Source organism: Xenia sp. Carnegie-2017, unplaced genomic scaffold (genome assembly GCF_021976095.1).
Source record: "Xenia sp. Carnegie-2017 unplaced genomic scaffold, XeniaSp_v1 HiC_scaffold_20, whole genome shotgun sequence".
Classification (NCBI taxonomy): Eukaryota; Metazoa; Cnidaria; class Anthozoa; order Malacalcyonacea; family Xeniidae; genus Xenia; species Xenia sp. Carnegie-2017.
Window position 1 is genome coordinate 14,288,355 of NW_025813483.1, and position 19,056 is coordinate 14,307,410.

The window sequence follows — 19,056 nt, forward strand, 5'->3', positions numbered from 1 at the left end:
CAGGCAACAAGTGTGAGCAAGATGCAAACAATGTTCGCGACAATGAGGGTCTTCGTTCCTCTACTAATGATCATATTTGGGAATGTTATTTCCACAGACGCGCGATCTACGTCGTTTAATAAAGAAACGAATCTATTGGACAACGTCGAGGTAAAAAATGCGTCAAAAAATATTCACAAAAAGCATTTCGTGCTGAAAGAATTGAATCATTTTAGTTGTCGGATTAAACGTTAAAGCCGGTGATGTTTCCTTTTAATAATAATTACAATTTAAGAGAATAAATCCTTAAGTTTTTTAAATCCTGACTGGCTTCTTGCATGCAACAACGCTGTAGGTGCATTATAATCTTTACAGGTACAGATAATCAACAATGGTAAATTGAAAAATCTTTTATTTGGTTGATTTCAAACTTTGTAAAACACACGCGCTGCTCATTCTTACGAGAGATTCATTTTCTGCTTTCGATCAAGTCAAAAAATAAGATTTTATGTAGATTTGCTTTGATCTTTAACATCTTTAAATAGAGAACGAGTGGTGCTTTTATTAAAAAGAACACAAAAAAGAACAGAATTATTGTTTTTTTGATTTTTGAATACTATGACGAAAAACGGTGTCTCCTTTTTAACACACCTTTATGAAACACTTCTGTCGTATCTACTGCGCACTAACTATTAAATGGACAATTTTTCCAAGTCATTACAGTTCTTATCCTAATTATGTGATGCAATTATCTGTCAAAGCAGAATGTTATGAAGTCGACAATGAGTTGACAGATTGCATGAAGTATTATATGATATCGGTGACTGGTTTAAGCCATGCTTGTGAGTAAACTATTGTAAACTTGATAATAATACAACAAATTCAAAGGTACTCCGTTCTGGGAAGACAGTATTCTATCAACGTAAATGCACAAGATTGCATTCCAAAGATTCCAATGCCTTAAGCTTGCCTAGGGGTTAGTTTTTTCATTAGACACTCGACATTGAAATGCAACAGATAAATGTTCTATCAAAATTAGGTTATATTTAACGAAGAAAAGCTCCGCAGAGGGGGGGAGGAGGTACAAAGGGAAAAAAGAACCTTGATCAATCATCGCATGGTTCGTAATGAAGAAATTGTTAATCATTTTAAAAAATGTACTCGACATTTAAAGATACTTCTCCAGTGAAGCACCAAATCCTAAGCAAATCGTAGAGAACATGATGAAATGCAGAGTATTGACAGTATTTGTGTTCTTAGAGAGAAAAATCAAACGATACGATAGATCGTCACTACAGAGGGAAAAGATTTGTTCGACTTACTAATAACTTTGGCACCATTGCTGTACACTGGACAATCGTGGAATATTCAACACAGCTAACTAAAGAAGTTCAAAAACAAGTGTTCACTGATGCCTTGCACAAGTGGGAATCTGTTGCTAAATTGATCTTTTACTACACAAGCGACGTGAATGTTGCAAAATTCAAGATTTACTTCAAAAAAAGTATGAAAAAGATTAGATCTTAGGAGCAACAGTATACAATTTAAATAGTACGTACAGTAATTAACAGTGAACTGGTATAATAGAACTCTTTCTTGCCCATTTAGACCATTTTAACCCTAAAGATAACATCTTTGTGGAAACGTACAATTGGGCGAATGAGGGTGAAATGTATTTAAATGACGATAAAACTTGGGTGACAAATACAGTGGGAGGTGCAAACCTCAACGCCTGGGCCTTGCACAAAATTGGTGTCGTTCTTGGAGTTAAATATTCGACTAATCCAAACGATATCATGTATCCAGCAGTAAAGAATACAAAATTGACGTTAACATGGAACGACATAGTGAAAGTGCGCCAACTATGTGGTAAGATTACCTTATTATCCTCTCTTTATGGGAATGAATGAAAAATCACAATTTGGATGAACTTTTTTCTAGTTAAATCCTAACAACTCAAACTCGATAACTCGAAATAAATTCAATTTTCCTTGGATTTGATTGCACATTTTATCACTATTTACTCCGTTTAACTCGAGCTGACGTAACTCCTTTCATTGCCAACTCAAAAAACGTCATTTCACCTAAGTAAAAGTTCACTAAATGGTAAAAGCCTCAAAGGCTTAAATTTTATAAGTCGAAAGTTCAGTTTCATTTTTTTGTTGTTGTTTCGTTAACATTTTGTGTTGATCATAACCACGACGAAGCCTTTCGTTGTTCTTTTGTTCTGTCCATCTTAATTTTTCCAAAGCTTGTATTCTTTGAATCATTGAAAACGTACAATTAATTTCACCTGTAGGCAAATGTCTAGTACGAGATGTGACTGCTGTACTGCACGATAGATTCGGAGATTACCATGATACCCTGTTGGTCATAAATAACGATCATGTTTGGAGAATTTATCGAGACTCGGGAACAGTATATAAAACCTATCCAGCCACTAATTATTACGACATTTGGCCAAAGCATATTCGAACATTCTATGGAATGTGGGATGGTATGTTCGATAAAGTGTTTCCTTTGCGAGCTGCTCATTTTATTGAGGTAAACGCGTTTGAATTTAATAAATTAAAACAATTGGAATCCTCTATACGTTTAAAGTGTGTTGTATAATACCTTTGAACTGTTGGCAAATTTATGTGATTCATAGTGGCTTTGGAAAATATGAAATGTGAGCTTCAACAAACATAACTAATCTTCCGGTGTTTTTTCTCATGTTAAGAACTATGGTGAAGTACATCTTTTTGGACAAAAACATCTGGTTCGGAAGATACCAAATTTACAACGTCCCTACAATTTCGATGACTTTAGTACCTGGCATGGAATAGAGGGACCATTGTTCTATGGGTACACAAGCCACTACGCTATTCCCACGTTCTTTACAGATTTTTTGAAAAGCAATGAAAAATTTGGATCTGCTTATCAAGATGGGCAAAATGGGCAATATTGGCAAAATGGAGAAAGTTGGTCACATTTTTTCGTTAATGGCACACATTATAAAGTAAGTTTAATACTTGTGTGAAATTCTGATAATTTACTTTATACAGAATGTATAAATATTTGAAAGGCAACTATGTAATAGTCTAATTGCTACTTAATGCATATTGCTCTAAAGCACAAAAGAATTTCAGCATCTGGGAAAATAAAATGGCTTCTAATTGTACGGTCGAGCTTCTAATACTACAAGTTTCTTGAATCTCGAAAGCCAAACATGTTTTGGGTAGTAGAACAAAGCAGATATTCATGAATAATGAGTGTTGCCTTTTTTTACACAACTCGAATAATCTATAAATTGAAATCAATTTGATTTTTAATATTTTGAATAAATGTTCACGACATCGGGTTTTTTTGAAGGTTTCAATGCACAACCACAATGTCCGATTCATCCAAGACATGAGTATTCATTTCCCTGGTGCACCAAGAAATCCTGATGCATCCTGGTTTGATCGCAAAACGAATAAGTGGTTCTTCTTTAGCAAAGAAAAATATTACACATGGGACAATAACCAAAAAAAGTTTGTTGACCGCGGGCTCATTAGCAATAAGTGGCCGCACGTTTGCTAGACAGTTGACGATTTGATGACAAAGCAGAGATCTGCCGACTTTATAGTGAACATGTTTGTAACTGACGCATGAAAGTTATACATATATATAATTAAGATTTGTTTAAGTATTTTAATAAAATTAATAAGAGATGTTATCAAAGCAATGATGTAAAATCAATGATCAAAATTTAATAAACTTTTATTCTATCATTGAATCTGACGAAGTTCTGTTTCAATAAACTGATCATCAAACCTCTCAAAAACGTATATTTTAAATAAATTACAGCGTTACCGTTTGAATAATCGATTCAATTGTACATTTCTAAGTATCCTTCCCAGTCCACGCGCCGGATGACCGTTCAAACCGCAAGAGATGGAACAATTAAAAGTGAAGTGGTATACATGACCAGTGGTACAACATGACCACATCACATGTTTTTACTGAGGTAGTTTATTCATCATAGATTCAATAATTTTTGCTAACGTGTCCATCCAATCAAGATTTGCTCTCTTGAATAACTGTCCCAGAGCTTTCGTTTTGCTAGCACAGGGCAAATTATTTTTCCTTTCTTTTGTCATCTCAATTTTTTCTTCGTTTTCTTTCGAAATGTTCGAACTTGATTCACCCGTTTCAGGGCTCAACTTTCTCTCCTCGCTACGTTGTCGTTTACAAGGTGGAGGTCGCAAAGTGGCGTCATCGTCAGCTTGGGCTCGATTCTTTTCACTGTCTGATTTCCCACCTTCACTCAGGTCACTCTGTCTCTCCTGTTTAACTTTTTGATGTTTTTTACAAACTGCTAAAAGTTTACTTAAACACGGCAGAAGCAGATCACTGACGTCATCTTTTTGCGGGGCGTTTGCCGTGAAGAGAAGTGATAAAACGCGCAAGTCCTAAACAATAAATTCCATCACAATGAGGAGATTGCATTAATCGTATGAATAAACATTGACATCGTTGTACTCGAGTTAAAGAAGACAAAACACTTACAGCAGTTAAACGTCGCGCGAGATCCTCCATTTGAGATGCTTGTAACGAGTCGAACTGATTCTGATCGGCTATCACTGACGTCACTAATGTATTGACAAGAGCATTCCATTGCTCGTGGGCAACACGTGAACAGATCTGAATTCGAGAGAGTCGTTCAAATATCACATATTATTACAAAAGTTGATATAAAACATTATTTTGAAATCTTTACCCTGGGAAAAATACAGCATAGAAAGGAATACGAAGGACTGACGTTTATTAATGCTCTTTCTTCAAACAAAATGAGATCGACGTACTAAAAACGCAAGTGAATGTGTATATCAATAAAGACAGAACTAGTTTGAGAATGAAAGGCTTCCTTTACCTCGATAAATTCATTTTGTTGACAGAGTTCTTTCAAGAATGTTTTATATTTGGACAGCTTAAAAAAAGAGAAAAGTTTTTTGCATGTTGCCTGCTTGACGATAAGAATCTGTCATATCATGATATAGACTGATCATGTTAACTCATACATGATTATATTTTGTTGGAATAGAGTCATTTGCATCCTATTGCTTTCTAATCTATTTCTTTTATTGCTTCTATTCCATAAATATTACATTTCATTTTTCCATTTCAAGCCTGACTTCATATTTGAATGTTGTCAGCTATCTGATTGGCTAACAATCAATAAATAATTTAATAATTAATCTAATAATAACTAAATAGCAAACGGTAATATTATGTTATTGCATTATTATTATATACTGTTGTATATAAGGTTTTATAAAAATTATATTAATATATCACTACCTCTTGAGATTTGTTGTATGTTTCCAACCACAACTTGGTAAAAATCGTGAAATGTAACGGAGCGCCTTCCATAGCCAAGAGACAGCCTGAGGAAAGAAAGTTTTATTTGAAGACTTGTTGGAAAATTGGTAGAAAAAACAGTGAAAGAATAAAAGTAACTACTCAATTTTACGGCGTTTTCATTGAATTTATCACGTGTTAAAGCAGCACGGACAAGTTTATCAACAAACTGGTGATACGGAGAAAAAAACTCTGACAATTCTTTGTCGTAGGTCACATCAGTCCCCTGAAATACATATAGAAAATGACATCAATGATGATTGAGAAGGAGTATCAATGACATCAATGATGATTGAGAAGGAGTATCAATGACATCAATGATGATTGAGAAGGAGTATCAATGACATCATTGATGATTGAGTATCAATGACATCAATGATGATTGAGAAGGAGTATCAATGACATCAATGATGATTGAGAAGGAGTATCAATGACATCATTGATGATTGAGAAGGAGTATCAATGACATCAATGATGATTGAGAAGGAGTATCAATGACATCATTGATGATTGAGAAGGAGTATCAATGACATCAATGATGATTGAGAAGGAGTATCAATGACATCATTGATGATTGAGAAGGAGTATCAATGATGATTGAGAAGGAGTATCAATGACATCAATGATGATTGAGAAGGAGTATCAATGACATCATTGATGACATAATGGGAATGAGTATCAATGACATCATTGATGACATAATGGGAATGAGTATCAATGACATCATTGATGACATAATGGGAATGAGTATCAATGACATCATTGATGACATAATGGGAATGAATATTAATGAAATCATCAACAAAAGATGTCAAAAATAAATAAAAATGAAAAAGATAAACTTGAACCTTGACACAATCGATGTAAGTACGATGTAGAGCCATATTTAACTCTGGCACTGCCATTTGTCTGGCCGATTTACTGCTGATGGAAATCTTCACTTGACGTCGAGGGAAAAAAGGCCCTAGGGGAACTGTAAAAAAATGAAAGTTAATAGATATGGTTGCCTAAGCACCCCCTCAGAACCTTCCAGACACAGGTAATAAACACTTACTTTTGTCTGGGTTATCTTTTCGAGTTTTGTGCGATTGATAGACGATAGGAATAAGTGAAATAATACAATCGTCTTGATAAATCGATATTAGCGTGACGAGAACATCTTAATGAATGAAAAATAAATAACCGTTACTCAAAGGAAAGTTTCAAACAACAAGAGCTTTTGTGGTAAATAAGAACAGTTAAAGTAAATTTCTTGTCTTCTTGCAACACATATTTCGTCTTGCATAAGTTAAGAATGTGCCATAACACACAGCTCTACATGAAGTATCTATAAACATACCAATACAACTGTTGCGAATATCTCGAGGAGTATAAAAGTTTAAAAGCGACAGCAACTTCTGCGCCATGTCTATCCTTTCTGTCCAACCAAAAATGTAACTTTTAACGTCTACGAATTAATAATAACGATATCAATAATTTGAATTAAATATGTTACAATAATGATAATGTAAATTAAAACTATTAACAATAGAAATTATTCGACGTCAATCAGAAAAAATGGCAAATAAATCCAATCAAACGTACCTTGGGCATTCATGTTTGATCGACAACAATTAAAAATATCAAGTATTACAGATAGCACTTCAATCAGATCACCAGTAACATGACATGCAGTCGCTTCATGATACATCAAATGTAGAGTAGTGAATGCCTGTAAACGATCACATATTTTATGAGATGAACGAAAAAAAAATTCTTCGACATGATGATTTGCTCGAGCGTGCTCTTTCGCTAAAACTGAAAATTCTTACATCTGCTAGGCACATCAACCCATTGTTCTTTATAAGGGCTAGTTTATCTTCTTCTGTATGTAGTAAGATTTTCAATGCACTAAAATATAACAAAGATTATTCACGTTAACCATCCATAGTTATGATAAAAAAAAGTTACATCCACTTTTCTTACTAAATAAGCGTCGTCCACTGGGATCCACCGTCTAATGATGTCATATACATTTTAATTGTCTTTTCGCGAAACGACGCCGCTGCGGCAATTTCCGAGGGTTTGGTCAAATTTTGTGTATTGCCAGAGAAAAAGCTCATGAGGTTGAATAGTTCCTCGATGGCCTGAGAGTACAGCTTCATTTTAGGAATGATTATATGAAATGATTTTTATTGGAAAATACAAATAGCTCACCTTAGGATATTGGTTTATTTTTGTAGTAAGATATTCAAATGCCCAAGACATGTTCGCATGTTTCGCGAGTTCCCGAGAAAAATGAGGAGAATGTTCGCAGCCAAGTCGTAACAGACCGTAATACACCGGAAGAACGCTTCTGTTGAATGCTATAACCTCTGGATCATCATTTGATCTAAATGTAGGATTCATGTCATTAGAAGAAGACAATAGTGGACAAAACTGAGGAGAAATATGCAATTGGAATTTGGAATAAATTCACTAGGATTAACACAATGAAAAGGATGGAGTGGTTGATACTCGAAAAGATAATAATACAGGTCTGTGCTTTCTACATACACTTACAATATATAATTGTAGGGAATACTTTCAACAACACAATGTGTTCCAGTAATAAAAGCAACATTCCTTTCACAACCATTGCAAACATGAAACCAAAATGTCAACAACGCCTAAAAATGATCGAGAAACACATGCTTAATGAGTACTTCTAATAAAATGTTTAATTTGAAATGGTAGTAGAAGTTATTACCTGTTTATTTGGGAACACTGAGATGTTTGGTTCGGACATCAACGGATGAAATAGTTCCCAGAGATGAAGAGAATATGGAGTAAACTAGCAATTAAAAAAAAATCAATCCTTGAATCAATATTCAGCTGATAATTTCAACAAGCACAAAACAAAGAACATGCTGAAAATGGTAATTACAAAGTAAAGAGTTTCAACTTAAGAGTAACATTACATGTTTTTAGATGTTAACAAGCACAAAACAAAGAACATCCTGAAAATGGTAATTACAAAGTAAAGAGTTTCAACTTGAGAGTAACATTACATGTTTTTAGATGTTAACAAGCACAAAACAAAGAGCATCCTGAAAATGGTAACTACAAAGTAAATAGTTTCAACTTGAGAGTAACATTACATGTTTTTAGATGTTGGTCGTCCATGTTAGTTCAGTCTTCAGAAGGACTATTGCTGTTGATGTTGGTGTTGAATGACGTTTCGACAATGAAGCTGACTACCGCTAAGGAAGCTGAAAAGTCAATCAACATCAACAACTACACCAACAGTCTTCTTGACGACCCAACAGAGACGATCAGCATCTACAAACAAGATCTCGGTTGCTGAAAAAATAGATGTTTCGAAAACAATGTGAGTTATCTTACCAACTCCTTCTGTTTGTTTGAAATAAGACAGTAATTCAAGATTGCAAAATAACTGGTGAGTTTTGTCGTGCCATGAAGACTTCGATCTGAATAAAACAAAAATATCAATATTGAACAATAAAAACTATCAAATGAACATGACAAACTCGTTCACTCACCAGCATAAGTTTTAAATTTTCTCATGAGATTTAACAGCGTCACATAGACCTAAAACAAAATACAATGTCAAAAAAACCGTATTTATAATAACAGATCAAGAAATGCATGAGAAATTCCTGCAAGGGAAACTATTTCATTTGCTTTGAAAATATTCATGCATCTTAAAGTTGTGTAATCGACCTTGTTCAAGACAGCTTCAGCGTCAGGAGAGAGCTAAATAAAAATAAAATTAATTTTAAATTTAAGTAGTAATGAGCGATATAACATTGTCTATAGGATAATGACTTTTTCTTGTTAGACTTTGTTGAATTTAAATTAGCTTTGTATTGTGTTGATTGAGCGACTTAAACAACAAGTTTTCACATTAAAGTGCATAATTTGATGATCGTTACATGTTTGTCGATGAAGATCGTCCAGCTTATTAAAGTCATGAGGACTGTCGAGCTAGACTTCAGAGTCACTTGAAGATAACTACAGCTAAGGTTCTCAAAACGTCAGTCAACATCAACAACAACAGTCCTTCTCAGGACTTTACCAACCTGGACGATCTACATCTACAAACATGAAAGTTTTTGCACGTCATAGATTTTGGATACGATTGAGAAAATTACTATACAGTAAATGGCATTATCCAGCCTATGCATAACCGTCGCTATGACTAAAATTTCTGATGATGACGTAAGTTGTGATGATGTCATTTGATAATTGATATTAACCTGGAGATCTTTCTGCGCAGTTATAAATGACTTTGTTCTATAAAAGAAGGATCGCAGAGATTGTTAGAGGATGTGAGGAGGCCTTAAAAGAGAGAATGTACACTATAATGTAATAGATTGCTTACCGAAAGCCTTGTTTGAATGCATTGTTAGGAATAAGAGCCACAAGAAGATAAGCTGAGTCTAAAATAAAAAATATATACTTTAAGAGAGGGAGAGGATAAATATACCTGATGATGCGAAGGAAATGAGAACTATGCCGGAAGATGTGAGGGAGAGGATAAACTACACCTTATGATGTGAGAGAGAGGATAAACTACACCTTATGATGTGAGGGAGGGGATTTAAACTATAGCTGATGATGTAAGAGAGGGGATATAAACTAAATCTGATGATGTGAGGGAGAGGATATAAACTATGTCTGATGATGTGAGGGAGGGGATAAATTACGTATTTCTGATGCTTACCATTTCGTATTCTAATGTTGTTGTCTGCAACAAGAAATTTTTCCACCCATTGATCCATATGATCAAAAACAAAATGTCGAGCCTTCAAGAAAAATAAAACCTCCTTTAAAATGTGCAATTTAAATGTTTTGTAAACAAATCACCCACAGTACCATTTTATTTTTTGATACGACATTCTGTAACCATTCCAAGCAAACACAAGCATTGTAATCTGCTGCCTGAAGTAAACAAACAAAAAATTATCACATTTCATTTAACAAAAAGAGTTGTTGATGATTGTTCTCGTATAATTATGGTTGGGCTGAATTAAGTCGACGAAATGTTCTACGCTTTCTACACATAATTAAATGAATAAACCTAATTTATCTTTAAATATTTACTACTTAAAATAGTAAATAAATCCTATAAAGATGAAACATCTGTCGTGACGCAATTTCTGTTTATGTTAATATATGTTAATGTATGTCAATATATGTTAGTGTTTAAATGCTTGATAAATGACATTTTTGTGAAAGAGGCTACAGTTAACTAATTCGTACACATATGGCACTAAATTCACGACATTAAGTGTTTCATTGTATTTACATTAAAAAAATGAACAATGATATACTACAAAAACTAAAGTGAAGAGTTTGAACTCGGGAGTATCGCTAAATGAGAACAACATTCGTTGACTGTTCTGTTGTTAACTTGTAAATGTTCATTGGAACATTCTCTCCTCCAAAACTACAAACTTTACCTCCCAAATTCTTGCCAAGATGAGCTGTGTAAATGAGAACGGTCCAGGTGATCCGAGACTGAGTTCAGTTAGATGATTGAGAAGTTTAAAGAATGGCTGAGTTTGCTGGAATGAGAACAACGCAAGTCAAGAGAGAAAATATCAATTGGAAAGGATTTTCACTTTCTTACCTCGATTGTGAGTCTCTTCACTGACGACATTAATGTTGTAATAATCTGAAGGGACATGAGATGAAATGGTAATGAAAAAAAATGGAATAAAAAAATGATATATGACTTTGAGATTAACCTTTTCAGCGAGCTCTTGATTGTGCACAGTTAGTGTGAAAACAAGATTTCCTGTATGTTTTAAGTTAACCGTGTCCTTTACAATCTCGAAGATGAAAGGGAAATCCTACGAGCAAAATGTAGTGACCGTTAATCAAAGGAATAAAGCATTTTACAAACACATTTCATGAAAGGGAAATCCTACGAGCAAAGTATTGACCGTTAAACAAAGAAATGAAGCATTTTACAAACACATTTCATTCAAGTTAACCATACCTTTCCACCAAGTAATGATTTCTCGTCTACTTCAGACAGTTGCCTGTAAATATTGCCAAAATTTGTCAGACAATTTCATAAAGACTAATTTAATCATACTGCCATGCATACATATATCTGCCACCAAAGGTGTCGAAAGCAAGAGAATAAAGACGTGGGGAGGTTACAAAGAACAGTTTTTGCAAAATGTGCAATGCCCACCGACAAAACATATAAACACATCAATGAATGGTTATTTATGTAATACTGTGGACCATAAATTTAATACCCATTAGATTCTTCCAATAAAAATGCTATCACTGTCACCATCTTCTCCAGGGCAAAAGGTCGGAATTTTTCTTCAGGAAAGATTGGAACCATGTCGTCATCATCATCATCGACGTCATCTTCATCGCTTGACTCCGTCTGGAAAATAAAATATAACGGATGTCATGGAATTTGAAATTCGTACAAGAACTCAACGGCATCCAGTACAAATGTCGTCGTTGGGGGTTGAGAGGGAACTGGAGAAGAGGAAGAGGAGTGATAACAAGTATTTGTTAGAGTTCATTATAAAAACATACAATAAAACTCGTACGTACTGGATCATTACACTTGAGTTTGAAGAAAAAACCAACCAGCGTTGAAATAACATTGACAGACAGTAAATATCGTCTCTGGATGAAAAAAGATAACGCGACAATGAGAAAAATTACATTTCAAAAGCATTATAAATGTTTTTAAACCGCAAACCTCTTCACTTCCAAATTCACAAAATTGATGAAGAAACAAGAATAGTTCGTTCATATTTTTCATGTTATTTTTCACATTTGTTGACAGCTACGACAAAAGAAGAAAAGCATAAAAAAAGTAAGGATGCTTCTGTAATTAATCACATAGAAAAATTTTAAATAGTTGACATGATGCAGTAATCTCACCAATTTTAAAACAGCTTGCACGAAGTTTCTCACTGAACAAGATGTGACGGGTTTTTGTCCGCTTTTCTCAACACTGAAAATAACATAATGTCAGAAAATAATTGAAATAATGAGCATTGCTCTAAATATTTCTTACTCTTTTTGAGAGTAGAGTGCCACTTGGTACGGTCGAACAATCTGAATAACATGAAGGCAAAGCCGAGAAAACACCTAAAATGAAACATAAAAAACGAATTAATAGTCATTCTGTTCGGGATTGGTAAAGAATCACTGATAGGGAGTAACGAAGACAGCCCGCTATGTTAAGGTGAAAGATTTAACAGAGAATGAAATTGACTTTCCAAATGACTAACGATTTTGCATTGTATAAGGCAAAGTTTGGTCTAGCTTTGCCATTACTGAGAGGCATTATGATGAATTTTGAGGATCTCACAGAATCTTTCCTAACCTGTCTTGTTGCTTGAACAGGACACTTTAAGAAGATCTGATGCAACCACCAGGAGTCCTCAGCCATATGATTAAGAAACCATTCGCAGGCGTCACGACTGTTGTCAAAATGAACATTAAGCAAGTCGCTCCATCCTTTTAAACCAGGTTTTTCTTTTGAGTGAATAAATGTTTCCAGTAGGAAAGAAGTGGCAAGTTTTACATTCGATAGAGTCGTCTGCGACGAATCTGTAAACGTAGACGCTACTCTACTGCATAAAAACCACATGAAATTATAGTACGTCAAGTCAAAGATCTGTTGATCTCGTATAAATTGAATGTTGTCTTTCCATATCCAAGAAGCCAGTTCTGGGTCCATTTTTGCAATGTTCGATTCTGTTTTACTATGGGTTGTCTCCTCGCGTTCGTAAAATAACATATAAGCACTGTGGGTCTTCTCGAACGAAAAGTCGAGAAACTTCTCCGTCACTGCATCGTATGTCTTAGTCTGATAAAAAGAAAAATACATTGCTGAAGATTAGACTCTCGAGAAATATCATAGCAAGACTAAATCATACCAAACATGTAAAATATAACTAAAAATGTATTCGACTGAGCGTAGGTTAGCTGTATGAAGAAACACAAACTATTTTCATAATGATGACATCGTTCTGCCTAGTAGCAACTGTGTTTGCCAAAGCAAGGAATGAGTTTTTTGTAGATTTAGAATAACATATATAATAAATAACAAAAATTCTTCTTTCAACTAAACACAATAACAACGAGATGTTGATTTTTAATTGGTTACTAAGACTTATGACAGCAGTATATTAATGGAAAATAAAGTACGATATGTCATTTAAAAACTCCATTATATTTTTTTTAACAGAAATTGGTTTTACATTTGATCTTACCATCATCTCTCCACCAAAACATTCAGACGCTATCTGTTGCGGATCAAACGGTTTAACTTCGGCATCGTTAAACAAAAACCAGCAATCTTTCTGACCAGACGTGCGATCTCTTATAAAACTGTAATAATGTCCACCTTCAGCCGTCCCAGTATGCACCACAACTCCAATTAAGTTGTAAATGTAAGTGGTATCTTTCTCTGGATCTGAATTTAAAGAAGTTGTTTCATAAAAAAGTTCTAAATTTGCAAACTATAGACAATAGTTTAGAAGACAACGTGGCCATCTTGTGATGATAGAAAGGAAAGTGGTTTGGCATGACAAAAAATGGCGGGAAAATGCAAATGAAACGATGACTAGTTTCTTTTCACTTTTTAAAGTCTTTAAACGAAAGAATATAAAAATACAAAAGCAAAAGCAGTGGGTTCAAGGTTAGGATTAAGATTGGGATTGGGATTAGAGTTATGGTTTCCGTTTAGAAATAAATCTGACTATGTTGTTTCACTTGTTGATAAAGTCAAATTTTCCGCTGTCAGTTAGTGTGAACATATTATACCTTGATCTTTTTTCTCTCCCATGAGGTATTCCTCCGTATACGGTGCCATGTTTAGTTGACGTGGAAATGAAAAATGAGTGTTCACTTTCTCTTTCATCATAGTGACCATATTGAATGTGTATCTCATCGTGTTAAAACATAGAATTCGAGGAAGAACTTTAAAGCAAGCTCGTTTTTCTGCTCTTACTTTCTTACCACATTGAGAACAAGTGTACATATTGTCTCCTTCCAAAGTGTCTTTGATCGTCACTTCATCCAACGATTCCTGAAATATAAAATATCTCGACTTTCATGATGGATGACCATTTTAAAAAAAATAGTTCTTCTTGTGCTTACATAGAGATCTTTCATGTCGGCAACAGTACAACGAATAGAAAAGAATTCCTCTTTGGTTTGACTGACGTGAGAACAGTCCTAACAAGAGAGATGACAGTCGTGACAAATGTTTGTCGAATCATACAGAACATTTCCACATGCAAGAAATGTTAGTTGTCAAATGTTAGTTACCAATGATACAACATTGTTGCTGATTTCCCCACAGAATAAATCTCGAACCAGTTCTCGCTAGAAATAAATATTTCACAATGTAAGGTATAAAAAGTAGAAGCATAGACATCTAGTTTATTGACATTATATCATATCTGATGACATATTTTTACCATATCTGGTGACATATCTTCAAGTTTCGTGATAAGATCTGTAAAAAACTCATTCATGTCTTTTTGCTCTCCAGTATTCAATGGTTTTCTATCCATAATGTAAGTCTTACAGAAGGATCTTGGGTTGTACGCTTTTCTTTCACTTTCCTATGGAGAAATCATCAATTTAAGATCGGTCGCAGCATAAGATTGGAGATTAATTCATTAACTTACCATTAAAAAACAAAACATTTTCTGCATTTCTTTTAATGACGTGTCAAGTTTCTGGTCACCAGTTGGCTAAGGAGGAAAGAAATTGTCCTATCATCAATATCAATATCAAGTTTTTCAACGTCACAAATTTCTCTTCTGAAAACTGCAATACTTCTTTCCAGTGTTGGATGTTAGTATAATCTCTGATCTCAATCTAACCTGGACGTTAAGAATAGACGCTCTTGCTTCAGGCATCATGTACAATTGCTGCATACATGAGGCCATATAACATGTTGCACCAAGGTTGATCATACCCGCGAGACCACAAGGTGATCGACAATTGTCGTGAGGCCAATAATGCCAACCGTGAGAAACATGGTGACCAGTCTCTGCATCTAGACAATGAAACGTCAATAGAGAATATAGAAAGGAAAGAAACAAAGCTATGACTATAAGTATTTTACGGTAAATATTTTAGGTTCAAGTGAGAAAATAACATGTTACTTTATAGTGAATAGTTCGAGCCCGGGAATATCGTTATTTATTGGTAGATGTAAATTGTCCATGTAAATGTAGTGTTGAAAAGGACTGTTGGTAGTCATGTTGAACTGACGTTTTTACATCCTTAACGGCAATTCATCTTGACTCTGAAGGATGCCTACCAACACATATTTCAACTCCAACAGTCAACAGAAACTGTACTTACCTGGAAGATCAACATCTTCAAACATTTATGTTCCTACTTCTTGTACAAATGCGAATTAAATTGATATCAAACCTGGTGAATGATGTTCCAGAAGTAAACTCTGAAGCTCCGTGAAGTTCTTCTCGCACTCACGACTCAGCTCAAGCAATAGATCAAACGAAGCCAAGCGAGATGCCTAAATCACAACAATCAAATCGTTCAACATCAACACAAATCGACAACAACACAGCAATAAACACTAAATCCTCAAAAAAGGGTTTTACTTTCGATCGACACTTTGGGACATCATGAATTTCGTTCGAATCTTTGGGCAAGTCAAACAAACATTGCTGGAATAGATTTTTGAGAAATCGCTACAAAACAAAAGACGATGAAAAGGTCATGTGATGTGAAATAAAAAAATAATTATAGAGAGTCTTACGATGCTTTGGTTTGACTCCTTAAATGAGGGATTCTGTCGCACAACTGCAGCACAAAGTTTAAGCATTCCACTTAAAGTTTCGTCTTCGTAGGAATTTCGTCCTTTCTCGAGGCTTTCATGACTGTGAATTCATAAAATAGGAGAAGAGCATGAACGACGAGAAAATTTGAAAAGTAACAACCAATAAAAGAATGAGAAAGAAATGACGATTGAGGAAAAATTGAGAGGGACGGGAGGGTGGTTTGAAAAATAAAAATAGAAGTGAGGAATAAAGAGGTATATTGGTGTACATATAATGATTGAGTGTGTTGGTACGTACCATATTATAGACTCAGCAAGATAAGATGCCAAAGAATCAAGACTACTTTGCAAAACCTTAATATACAAAACAAAATCGGGTAACAGTAAATAAAACAAAAATAGCACATCCAAACTATGTCATCAATATTTCAAAAATCAATCGACTTATGTTTCCCGGCCGACCTCTTTCTCAGTTCTCTTTGAGGGTAATGTGTCGACAAGCCTCAATAGAAGAATGAAATACTCGCGAGAACTGGGACCAACAGTTCGAGTACCAGGAATTTTCACACATTTCATTTTTCTCGCAAGTGGAAGAAAATTGAGCAATGCTTCAAGCAACATATTAACATTGGAGTTTTCTTTGATTAGACACAAATTAAAAAGACCACGACTTGCTTCGTAACGAACTGAATGCTAAAGAAACAATGATTAGACACAAATTAAAAAGACCACGACTTGCTTCGTAACGAACTGAATGCTAAAGAAACAATACAAAATATCAAATATACGAAAGTAGTACAAAAATGTACGAAAATGTAGAGCTATATACACGACATTCACAACATCAAAACCCCCTCTAGTCACAATACAGTAAAAATCACGTACCTCGGGAGCTAAAAGAACAAGACGTTGTAACCATGGTTTTAGTTTGGGATGATTCACTAAACTATTAAAGACTGAGTTATCGGTGTGGGTCCAGGAAACCAATAATTGAACAGCTTGGTAAAGAGCTAAAATGTCAATAAAAACGTAGTTACTTTAATTCTTCAAAAGAATAAATTCAGCAGAGCAATTTTCCATATCGGTGAAGGAGTAATAACACTTGCGTAGCCAGCACTAAAGTTTGATCGTGGTATGTAGAAATTTTCGTGTTCATTCAATGTAAAAACAATAGATTTCTAACGAAACGACTAAGGCTTGTGATCTGAAATCATGACCAAACTTGTGGGCTGGCTAAACCACTGAAGCATAATGTACCTTCAGCTCGAACAGGATTCGATTTTATTGGATCTCGAAGTGACGTCACCGTAGATTCATACAATGACGTCATGATAGCTTCCAGACATCGCTTTTTGTCTATTAATTGTATCGTATTCTAAGATAAAAAAACAAAATGGTCAAACACAAGATGCATTGGTTTTTAAGTGAATATATTTTATAAGAATGATCGAACCTTTGATAAACAATCTACTTCAATAATCTCATCTTTATCGGTACTTTTGTTTCTTATTCTGAACTCTTTATATGCAGTTGACATTCTCGTACGTCCAGGCGATCCCAAAGTGATTACAAATAATTCTTCGTTATCCTCCATATCCTCTTCACACAACTTGAGTGTTCCAAATTTTTTTATCAAATTCAACAGGGCCACAAGACATTCCTGATGAGAATGAGTCCAAGACGGATTGTCCTGAAAGAATATGTTAAGGAATAGAAATGAAAGGATTAAAATCCCTAAAGTATAAGGATGTCCCTAGTCATACTATACCTGCATCAAAAGACATCCACTGAGGAAAATGTCAAGCAAGTGACCCAAACCCCCTGATTCGACGAAGCGTCGACTCCACATATGCGACTTTTCCACCTCCTGTTCATGTCGGGACTTCCGTTGTGATACGGGGGGTGTTTTAGCCGCTTGATCCTCATCATCAGACATATCGGAGTCACTACTGAAAACATTTTTTTCATCGTCTTTCGAGAGATCTTCTTCGAAAGATCGCTTTGCAAGAGAATGAACTATTTCCAAGGCATAAAGCAGTTTGTTTGGACATGATGGATCGAGTAATAAAGTCCAGTCAACATTCGTTATCTCTTGAGAGTCCTGAATAACAAATGAGCACAATAAACAAAATGCAATGTACTTCAAACAGAGATGGATCAAGAATGATCTCTTTAAAGGGTTAACTTAGGTTTTTTATTAGATTTCGTTAGGAGCTTTGTGGGTGTCGCCTATACGATGGACAGGTAAAATTTATATCATATTTGGGAGGTAGTTTGAAAAGTGTGCTCCCCATTAAAGACAATAATTGCTTTTGCTTAATTGTTTGGTACATTAATATTTCGTAGTAAATTCACCTCCCCTCACTTTCTCTAGCTCGAGCTAGAAGATTTGCGAAAACTCCTCCCCGGTAATTTCATCCATAATTTCTGCAATAAATTATTAATCCTGCCCAAGTTGTCAAATATTTCTCATTTACCTCAGGAAGTCCAAACGTTTCCAGGTTATTGCGAATACAAAAATTTGTCGGCAAAAACATGAGCAGATCCCAAATCATGTGAGATAAATTTTGGACCTTTGAAAGGGTCGCCGAATCATCATAAATCACTGTGGAGTTGACTGTTTCGTTTTCGTAATTCTCGTTGTTAATTTCGTCGGCATCAAGTTTACTAAACGACGTTAGATGAACGATATTTGATGTCTTTCTCTCCTCGCAAATAAACTCTCGAAGTAATTGAATCAGATGAAAAAGTTGATTGAAATTGTCTTGTTGTTGCATTATGAACAACGGTATGGACTCCTCACTCGGAGCAGGAAGTTGAGAGGAGCCACGCAAATGTATTTCGCTACCAGACTCTCTTCTGCCAGCACCAACTGATACAAACACCAGCTACAAGAT

The 19,056-nt window shown here is 34.9% G+C and overlaps 2 protein-coding genes across 2 annotated transcripts in view; one reads left to right on the forward strand and one right to left on the reverse strand.

Annotated features, from left to right (window-relative positions):
- On the forward strand, positions 1-3,739 carry LOC124443210. Its single transcript, XM_046993746.1, has 6 exons — positions 1-150; positions 1,240-1,483; positions 1,588-1,848; positions 2,279-2,523; positions 2,702-2,980; positions 3,334-3,739. Exons 1-6 carry the CDS (start codon positions 22-24, stop codon positions 3,541-3,543), a joined length of 1,368 nt encoding a protein of 455 aa, XP_046849702.1. The 5' UTR covers positions 1-21; the 3' UTR covers positions 3,544-3,739.
- Positions 3,694-19,056, reverse strand: part of LOC124443213 (ubiquitin carboxyl-terminal hydrolase 34-like) — a 25,844-nt gene continuing 10,481 nt past the window's right edge. Inside the window, 50 exon segments of the mRNA XM_046993749.1 lie at positions 3,694-4,415; positions 4,513-4,647; positions 4,724-4,807; positions 4,877-4,933; positions 5,305-5,390; positions 5,467-5,590; positions 6,213-6,337; positions 6,419-6,523; positions 6,704-6,811; positions 6,949-7,075; positions 7,176-7,254; positions 7,330-7,490; positions 7,561-7,735; positions 7,906-8,012; positions 8,093-8,176; positions 8,728-8,813; positions 8,886-8,934; positions 9,067-9,099; positions 9,603-9,639; positions 9,728-9,785; positions 10,070-10,151; positions 10,222-10,287; positions 10,809-10,913; positions 10,979-11,023; positions 11,097-11,201; positions 11,351-11,393; positions 11,619-11,755; positions 11,932-12,006; positions 12,083-12,169; positions 12,268-12,340; positions 12,404-12,477; positions 12,716-13,201; positions 13,608-13,810; positions 14,161-14,425; positions 14,497-14,574; positions 14,668-14,724; positions 14,820-14,966; positions 15,033-15,098; positions 15,231-15,406; positions 15,790-15,892; positions 15,981-16,070; positions 16,139-16,259; positions 16,458-16,513; positions 16,622-16,853; positions 16,855-16,916; positions 17,045-17,169; positions 17,417-17,534; positions 17,613-17,849; positions 17,928-18,260; positions 18,637-19,047. Of these exon segments, the coding sequence (XP_046849705.1) occupies positions 3,963-4,415; positions 4,513-4,647; positions 4,724-4,807; positions 4,877-4,933; positions 5,305-5,390; positions 5,467-5,590; positions 6,213-6,337; positions 6,419-6,523; positions 6,704-6,811; positions 6,949-7,075; positions 7,176-7,254; positions 7,330-7,490; positions 7,561-7,735; positions 7,906-8,012; positions 8,093-8,176; positions 8,728-8,813; positions 8,886-8,934; positions 9,067-9,099; positions 9,603-9,639; positions 9,728-9,785; positions 10,070-10,151; positions 10,222-10,287; positions 10,809-10,913; positions 10,979-11,023; positions 11,097-11,201; positions 11,351-11,393; positions 11,619-11,755; positions 11,932-12,006; positions 12,083-12,169; positions 12,268-12,340; positions 12,404-12,477; positions 12,716-13,201; positions 13,608-13,810; positions 14,161-14,425; positions 14,497-14,574; positions 14,668-14,724; positions 14,820-14,966; positions 15,033-15,098; positions 15,231-15,406; positions 15,790-15,892; positions 15,981-16,070; positions 16,139-16,259; positions 16,458-16,513; positions 16,622-16,853; positions 16,855-16,916; positions 17,045-17,169; positions 17,417-17,534; positions 17,613-17,849; positions 17,928-18,260; positions 18,637-19,047 (6,531 nt within the window). The 3' untranslated portion in view covers positions 3,694-3,962.